General features: G+C 41.3%; 1 protein-coding gene across 1 annotated transcript; it reads right to left on the reverse strand.

The window, feature by feature from the left end:
* Positions 1–401: 401 nt before the first annotated feature.
* On the reverse strand, positions 402–7905 carry zgc:158803 (LUC7 domain-containing protein). Its single transcript, XM_006787374.3, has 10 exons — positions 7335–7905; positions 6759–6853; positions 5795–5893; positions 4319–4429; positions 4060–4203; positions 3172–3348; positions 2871–3055; positions 2760–2789; positions 2204–2365; positions 402–1534 (listed from the first exon to the last, which is right to left on the reverse strand). The coding sequence occupies exons 1-10, from the start codon at positions 7393–7395 to the stop codon at positions 1297–1299; spliced, it is 1302 nt and encodes a 433-aa protein (XP_006787437.1). The 5' UTR covers positions 7396–7905; the 3' UTR covers positions 402–1296.
* Between the last annotated feature and the right edge of the window lie 1668 nt (positions 7906–9573).

Consider the following 9573-nt stretch of genomic DNA (forward strand, 5'->3'; position numbering starts at 1 on the left):
TTATGTCTAAATGGACCTAGTTGCTGCTGTGATTGACTAATTAGTAGCTGAACAGGTGTACCTAATGACGTGGGTGGAGTGTGTATGTGGTTTTCAGTAATGTCTCTATATAAGACAGCATTTTTGGGTGATTTGTTTTATACACATGGAATTACACTTCACTGAAAACCAACACAACAGCTCTGCCACAACCTTCTTCACCCTTAAGCAACATCATCAGGAAGCTGTGATGAACTGAACTACAATTCTTTCATTCCATGATAGGAGGGAAAAAAATAGAAACCCATTTGTATAATGTTAAAAACGTGTCTGACTATAACTGAGGTACCAACCCACCCCCCGCCCCCGCCCCCCATTAAAGCTTAAAAAACAAACAAAAACAAAAAACTGTTGCACTCCAACCACAACTTTTGCTGCCAAGGTGGGTTTAATCTGATGCAGCTGTAAAAAGCAGGAGACAAGTTAGAGAGAAATCTGGATAACATTTTTTGTTTGAATGGAAGCCAAAAAAATAAAATAAATACAAAATCATTCAATTAATGGTGGCACAGCAAAGTTGACCCCCCCCTCCCCGGTCTGAAAAGTGTCAAAGTCAAATATTCACATAATTTATATACCTCCTGGTCTAGGGAGAAATACTCTGATGACATCTTTTGGGTGGGTGAGAGTGAGTGAGTTTATATTCAAAGTACAAGCTCATCACGGCATCTTAACCAATGCATGTCAAATCTGCGAAATGAGATTGTCATGGCTTGAAGGCAGCAAGTAAAACACAACCATGAGAAGTGCCTTCAGTCATTCACACCTCATTTCAAGCATTACTGCAAGGGCCACGCCACATTATCAAGACCGAACGTGCTACTGAAACTGAGGTTCCCAAGGGAACGGGATAAACTGTATTAACATTAAACTAAGGATAAAAAAATACAGCACTTTGTGTGAGTAAAATAAAAATGGACTTAAAGCAGGGGTGCCGTCTTCTCACCACTCTTCCCCTCATCAGTGTGAAAGTAACTGTACACAGGACCATTGACATGACATGAAAAATGACGACTACACTGCTTCCAGATCAGCCTCGCCTCACTCTTATAAAACTGGTTTGCATGTTTCTGTGACCACCACCACCGACCACCACCCCACCTAATATACATGTCCCGTTTTCAACATGAACACGTATACAAAGTCAACACAAGCGCACACACTTGCACCAGCAGGCTCACATCTCTCCATGCTCTTATTATGTTTTTTACTAAATAATATATCCAAATTAAACTCTTTGGAGGCGCCCCCTGCTGTTCATATCTCCCCGGACTCTCGCTCTTCCGAGCTGGACCGTCGGTCCCGTTCGCACGACACGGATCTCTCTCGTTCCTTTTCCCTGGCCATGTCTGGAGAGGTGGACCTCTCCCTGTCCTCCCAGTCTCTGTAATCTGCTCTGTCGCCACGCCATCCATCTCCTGCACCCTCCCTCCATCTCTCCTGAGACACTGAGCGCTCTCTGTCGCGGGTGTGAGATGATCTGTCCTTGGAGGATCTGAAAAAGTGAGAGAGAGAAAAAACAAAACAATCACTGACGTCTGCTATGGAATGAAAATGCTGAAGAAAGGTCCATGGTTAGAAAGATGGTTGGTAATATTTGGCTGGTTACATTGAATTTTAAACATGTGACCACAAAACCAAGAGGTTTTGCACAAAGTAGCTACTTGTCAATCAGAATGTACCACATTTTCCCTTATTTATGACTAATAGGGATCATATTTTACCAAATACGCATCATTGTTTATTCTTTAAGAACTGAAACTAGCAGCCGAGACCTTAAACTCATCAGCTTTTTGTTTACTCAGGTAATAAATGCAATGGGAACTAGGATAATATTCTCATACTTCTAGGACAAACCACTGGTTGACGTTACAGTGGCTATGTCCATCTTTTAAATACAGTCTATGATTTCTGAATGTCAAAATGATCTATAATCCAAGAGGAAAAATGATCAAGCACCTTATATCCATATACATATTACTATATATAATGAATAGATGTTATAAATATGTGCAACAGTGTGTAAAGCTCTAGTACTTGTAGTATTCATTTAAAAGAATCACTTAAAAGGTAAATTTTAAATAGTTTTCATTCAGATGAATGTTACGCCACACTGTTCGTGATGCAGATTTCTGCAAGTTTCCGTGATGAATAAAATCTGCACCTTTTCTTTTTGCGTCTGTGTGAGTGGGAGCGTGAGCGATGTCTATCCTTGTGTCGATGTTTCCTCTCCCTCTCCCTCTCACGATCCCGTTCCCCACCTTCTTCTCTGGAGCGAGAGGAGCGGTGGCGCCTTGAACGATGGGAGGACGAACTGCCTCCATCCCTGGATAAATCATTTTCAGCAGGGGAAAAAAAATAAAGAAAAGGATATTGTTTATGTCTAAAAAAAAAAAAGGGGGTTGGCTGTACTGATGTGTGCTATAGATTTAGATAAAGACTTTGTGGGAATTCGGAAGCATTTTGTCTTGTAAATGACATCCTGCACGAGAAGTATACATCAGTATACGTAAGAATTTGCCGTTTTCCTCTCTGCTCTTTTACCAGGAAAGCAGAGGTTTGAGTATTTTTGTGGCATATTTGTGTATTTTCGGTGATGGCATTAATAACCCCACTGCGTGCATTTACAGATACCACACCATTCGGCTTTATATTGTGTGAAATTACAAGTTGCCTTGCCAACCTGGGAAAAACAAACTTATCAAGTGATGCTTGCATACCTGTATCGGTCTCCACTCCTAGATCTTGACCTTAAAAAAAAAGACAAAGACATTTCAGTTTCCCGATGACTTGAAACCTTTTCACAGTAACGACAGATTCTGATCATTTACCTCCTTCGGTCCCTTTCTCTTTCCCACTCTCGCTCTCGTTCCCGCTGTCTTTCTCTCTCTCGTTCCCTTTCCCGTTCTTTCTCCCGCTCCCTCTCCAGCTCCCACTGTCGCTCTCTTTCATCTTCTCTTTCGCGTTCCTCTCGCCGCCTCGTGCGCATTCTTTCTTGTTTCTCGATAACAGCTTTCTGGATTAAAAAATAAATGAATGAAGTCAACAGGCCTAACACTGTACAGATACATTTGTGGTACTAATCAATACTCATGCATATAGTAGCATAGACCTGCTCCAGAACATCCTTACCCTTAGCTTTTCAAGCTTCTCACGGATTTCAATAAAACCGAGGTGCAGCTTCCCCCCAAAGTGGTCAGCCAGGCGACGGTCATTGTCATGGAGACCCAAGTAGGCAGAGCACACCTCACACACTCGCAGTTTTTGCTGTTGAAAGCTTGAGGCAGGCATTGAGTTCCGGTAAATATCCTGCAGTCACAAATGTTATGGTTATAAGGAGCAGAATAAAAATTGTTCAACCTGTATCTCATTATTCGGACCTATTATGCAAGCTACAGATTGGGAGCTGATAAAATGTGTCTCCAATATGAGTTCTGTTACTTTGTGAAGAGTGTGAAGCTGCTCTACTCAGACAGGCAAGTTAACACTGGCATGAACCATGAACTCGCTGTCATTAAACCACACATTTAACCTTCATCTATGGTGTACACAGACTAGGCCATCTGTTCCATCTACGAGTGCATCCGACCCCCAGAGTCTGGTTCACTTAACTAGTGTGTTTGCTGTGACTGTGCCCTAGTCCGGTGCTGTTGGATTCAGGCACAGTATACATGTAGTGTGATCGCCACAGGACAGATCCCCAATCCCAAAACCACTTTATTTCTTAAGTAATTAACAACTGAGAGGACAGTGTGTCATTTACTTCCCCAACGGTGCCACAAAAAGCATTAAAAATCACAAAATTTTCACAAGTAAATGGCATGAAAGAGAGACCAGGTGTGACAGGAGTTGAGATGGTGAAACAAACTGGTGTTTACTCAGGCACGGACACATAAGTAGAGTAACTGTGAGTGGGGCTGGTGAGCAAATGTGCTTGAGAACAGTAAACAGAAACTGCACCTCTCATGTGGCTGCAAACGTCTTACCACTTATCACTTAGATAGGTAACACATTTCTAACCTCTGCTTCCTTCTTTAATGCCCGGGTCTTCTCCACTTTTTCCAGCAGCTGCTGGGCCTCTTCTACATTCCCCTCACCTCCCAGCTGCTCTGCCCGGGCCAGCAGCTTCCCGATCTCTTCATTAAGCTCGTGGACACGTTCAGCCTTTTCATGACAGGAAACAAAAAGAAAAAAGAAAGAATGCTAAGCTCATAGTTTTTAGGCAGTGTGTAGACTCTTCCTATGATAATTAGAGCTAAAAATGTCAACAGTGCGTCACCTTTGCAGCCACTTCAGCGCTGATCTCATCTTGTGTTTCTGCTAGTCTTTTCTTGGCCAACTCAGTCCTGCGGTCACAGTCAGCAATGAAAGACTGAAGGTGTTCAGCGGCCTGAGAAAAAGTACAGAAATAACCAAGAAATATTATATTACAGGATTCTCAAGAATATTTAACAGTGGATGAACTAATTAGTCTGTACCTGCTATAAAGTGAGTTTACAAACGCGGCTATAAAACATTGAGTTTCCAAACATTTCCTGCTCTCATCTTAAGCAGTTGTTTAAAGCTTAATAGCAGCACTTACACCATATGTTTGATAAGCCTGGAGAGAGGGATGCCTTCTCATTGACATCTTAATGTGGTCTGGACTAATTTACCACCTTCCAGGCTATTCTATGACATCAAAGTAGCCTTGTAAGCAAGGATGTTGTGAACTGTGTTAATGGAAAAAAAAGAAGCTTATCAACCCTTTGGAATTACCAGGATTACTGATTTGATTACTCAAATATGGTTTCATCTTCAGCCAAGTCAAAATGACAAAAACACAAAGTTTTACTTTAATGTCCACAAAAAACACAGTGACTTAAAATATATACTTCAGTGCTGGGAAAAGTAAGTGAACTTTTTGCTAATGACTTCTGGAAAAGCTACATCGGACATCAGTCCACAAAAAAGATAAGCTAAAGACAGCAGACTACAAAATTGTGGAGCATGGTGGTTTGATTCTGCTTTGCTACACCAGGGCTTGAGCACCAAGGGAGGAACTATACATTTACATTGGCATTAGGAAATTTTACTGGGAAATGTCAGGGCGGCAGACCATGACCTGAAGCTTAGCAAAGACTGAGTGATGCAACAAGACAGTCATCAAAAGACCAATGGTGACTGATGCTGCTAAAAAAAGGCTTGAGTTACAATTCAAGGGTTAACTTTACTCAGTGAGTTCCTATGTTTAATAAATGCATGAAAACTGAAGTGACATAACTTGTCAGTTACTCTGAAGTCCATGAGTCTGTAATACATAGACCAGACAACATTATTTTATGAGTAATTTGATGAATAACCTCTACAGAACCCCTGGGAATGCTAGAGGCATTTTTTGCAAATGTAAAGGAAAGTACATTTGAAGTGTGCAAAAATATTGATTAACGTCTTTCACTAATAACCCTCTTGATCACAAACTATGATGATCCTGAGTTAAAATTAAATACATAATTATTCTTCAACCAGAATTAGTTTTTCTGTGTTAGGACATTCCAGTAAGTTTGGACACAGGAAAACTTACTGTGTCCAAACTTACACTCAAATGAACAAATGAGTGTGTCCTACCTTCTGACTAGTAGTGTGTATTTCTGTGTGTTTCTGAACAGTCTTTTAGGTAGAGCTTGAAACTAACTTTCTCGAGAAAAGTCTCAGCAATCAAAGTAGATGTAGACATTCAAGAGAATATCTTTGTGGGTGTGGGCGTACAACTTACATCAAGTTCAAAGAAGTATTCCTGCTCCTTAGAGGCAATCTCGTAATCAGCTCGGAGTGCCAAGTCATGCACTTTCATGCACTCTCCCAGGTCCATTCTCTACAGGAATCAAGATGACAATGATGTTAGCTGACTGCCTCATTTTACTTGTACGTCTTAGCCCAAAATCTGAAGAAGAACAAAAAAGCTACAAGATAAAATGTCCTGGACACAAGAATTTTCACTGATATCACACTGAAGAATCCAAATGTGATACCCTTTAACTTGAGGCAAAGCTAACACAGGTCTGATGATTTCTATATACACTATTCAGACTATATGTTTATATTCAGTGCTCTGAATGTTCAACTTCGGAAGAGTCTTTTTGAGTCCAGTCCAGTCGAGGTTAAGGAACAGAAAGTAAGAGGATAAGTCAATGAATAAAAGCAACAACACTTCATCAGAGGGGTAAAATAAATCTATCTCACAATCTGTCTCTAATCCCAACTCATATTTGTTATTAAAACAAAGTCTATGACTCTCAGGCCACATCCCCACTAATACATTTGAATGTTTAAATACAGTTTTAAATGAAACCAAACCAGCCTTTTTTTCAGCAGCCAATCAGAGAAAAAGCTCACCTCAGAGTCGTTGGCCTTGTGAGGAAGATAAAGCAGCATGTTTTAGAAAGTGAAACTGTGCGCTAGCTAGTGTGTTATGCAAAGCTGTTCTAGTAAAGTGGATCAGTAAAAATAGAAATGCTTATTAGTATGTTTGGATATGTGTTTATTTCCCATATATATAAAAGTTATTTCATTTCAAACCCATTGACAATGAAGTAGAGCTCAAACACATCTAAGCTCTCCATACATTTCCTGTCAGCCTTGTGTGTGTGACTGTATTTACTGTATATATTATACGGCTGTGTGTAAATATGATAAAGCTCTCCTCTGTGTGTTCAGGCGTGCGTAAACACGATACTCACGGTGCCTGAGAGGATGTCATGAGGACATGAATCCAAGAGGTGACTTTTGCAGACTCGCTCATCTGTGAATTTGATTCTCTGCCGCATGGTGTCACCTTTACAAAAAAAGAAGGAAACCAGAAAAGCAGGCGTTCATGAAAAGTACAGTATTTTACTATCATACTGGGTTATTAGCCCGCACCTGTGACGGATTAAGTCATACATCTCTAACCACTGTAGCATCCAGGTACAGTAAACGTGTCCGATAAAACTCCTCGTGGTTAAAAAATAATAATGAAAAAATACTAGGGAGGAAATGGAGGGAAGAAAAAATGAACACATGACTATGAGCCAAATAAAATGCCGACATGATGTTTGTTTTGGATTGGTTTTGTAACAGATGTGTGCGACAACCTAACTTGCCAAGCAAACTTAAATACAACAGGTAGCTAGCCGGCTAGTTAGCATGATTTGTAAAGCATGCCGCACTGTCACCATAAAGTATGCTGGTTAGCTTGTCGGCTAATGCTAGCAACAGTCATACACGCTGCTGATTTTGTAAGTAACCAATCTCAAACACAGCGAGGCCCCTCTCACCGTCTCTCCCCGTCCCCATGAGCTGGTCCAGCATCGCTCGCATCTGTGCCTGGGCCGACATGTTTATGAGTGCTCAGATAACGTCGCCAGCAGCGGTCTTCAACACATGCAGCCTCCTCAACTGCAAGGCCTCGTCTCTTCCTCCAACAGCACCGACCGCGGATAAGTTTTCCCACCAAGAGGAAGACTCCGAGCCTTTAACCAGCGAGCTGCTTGTGTACAGCGTTACTTCAGTGTACTGGTTATCCCTGCACTTCAACAAAAGCAAATAAATGTGACTTTGTGACGTTGGATGGCTTCGGGTCGGCCGAGCAAGTGCAACGTCTGTTTGAAAACTGCTGCCCGGGTCCGCCGGTCGGGTCGTGTGGTGAGTTGAGACAACGGTGACTGAATTTAGACGGGGCCTTTGTTAGCTAACAAAATCTACACAGAAATAAGTAACCAGTTCCACTGTCACACAGACAGATTTCTAGCGAGTCAGCTAGAAGTTATCAAGTTTGTTCAGCGTCCTGTCTTCCTTCTTCCTATTCCCCCTCCATGCGCGTCCCCGCGGAGCGCGCTCTAGTGCAGCGGCGAAGGAAGTGCTGCAGTCAGCCTCGCGGGCTTGTTTGGTGACGTTACACATCACCAACAAATATTATTATTATTATTATTATTATTATTATTATTATTATTATTATTATCCTACTTCGTTTTTTTCTCATATTCACACATATATGAATATCAAAATGACTGGGATCCTAGAGCAGACTCATTGCACAACACTAAAGACCACCTAAAGTTATAAACATTGTGAATAAGACACTGAAAGTTAAGATTTTTAATATGAGAAGGATTGGCTAGTCTCAAGTGCCCACTCCCAGCTGTGATAAGGGGGATGTTATTTTGACACTTCACTCCATAGAGGCCTATCTTGGTACCAGGCTGTAAACATAAATGTTCTGCCATTATAACAATGAAGTCTGTGTGGGCTGACTTGCTTTTGGGCCCTGCCTCAAGCGGCCACTCTCAGAACAGCAGTTTTAGGCACGTCTGCATTAGCTTCATTTTACAGTCTGACAGGCTGGTACATCATTCTTAATTTATGCTACCGTTGTGTCTGTTTGTGGAGATATTTGCTGACAGAGACCCTATGGCAACGACCACAGAAGTGCTCCTGTGCAGTCCTCCAAAATCCAAACATGATCAACATGGATGCTGGGAAGGAAAGGGAGTGGCAGCAGCATTCTTCTGGAATGGGAAAGGAAGGAAAAACATCAAAGTTTAAAAAGTAGACTATTAAAAGCACAGACAGTGGCTTTTTAACATAAGTTTCACTTCAGCTCTTCGTAATGTTACAACTTTGTTCTTCTCTGCAACTGGATGATGGACCAGCAACAACGCCTTGTACCAGATATTTGAGACTGCCCCCATCTGACAACAGATGCACTCTGCAGGTAGATGGGCAGTCCTTAGCTGCCCATATACTGCCAATGCGCTACCACTGCTGAACCATAGTTTCCTCATGAGTGTTACTTACTGCATCAGCTTGTAAAGAGTTGTGGCAGTGCATTAGTTTTTTCCATAAGTTTTTTAGTTTCTCCACCTGTCTGCCTCAGTCTCATAAAAATGACATGGCTTGAAAGCATTTAGGATTTTTCCCCCTTTGATACAGTGAGGAGGGGATTAGACTTTGGTGGTCAAAGATCACTCTCCATTTCACCTGCTTTGGTGCTCATTCTGATTGTACAGGTAGAACAGCTCCTCCAAGAGGATGGCACATCAAAATCTGCAAATTTCACTTCAGCTCTCCGTAATGTTATGACTTAGAGATTTCAAGGGGCAGGCAGGTACACAAGGAGAGTTAGGACAGCAGACATCGTCAGCAATGACTAGTACTTTCTTCTTTGTTTGAGGAGGAACATGAGGAGCAGTGACCTCCAGAGGGTTACACAAATGTGCATGTTTCTAACCAAACTGTCACGAATGACGTATGTAAATATAAAAGAAAAACATTCTTGAGACCTTAAGATAAACAAGGAGATCATTTAATTTGTTTTTTCTCATACTTTTTATGCTCATTTGTCTCATTGAGTCTAAAAAGTTGTTTCTGTCCAAACAGAGGTGATAAACATAAACACATAAACTGGCTGCAAGTCCTGATTTTACCCCAGTTTAAAATGCAAAGAATTATAACCATCGGCTAGTATTTTACGTTATTTCTCTTCAGTTTCAATCCTGATATTATAATAAGCTGATA

The sequence above is a fragment of the Neolamprologus brichardi genome, chromosome 6 (assembly GCF_056152115.1).
Source record: "Neolamprologus brichardi isolate AB-2024 chromosome 6, ASM5615211v1, whole genome shotgun sequence".
NCBI classification, from domain to species: domain Eukaryota; kingdom Metazoa; phylum Chordata; class Actinopteri; order Cichliformes; family Cichlidae; genus Neolamprologus; species Neolamprologus brichardi.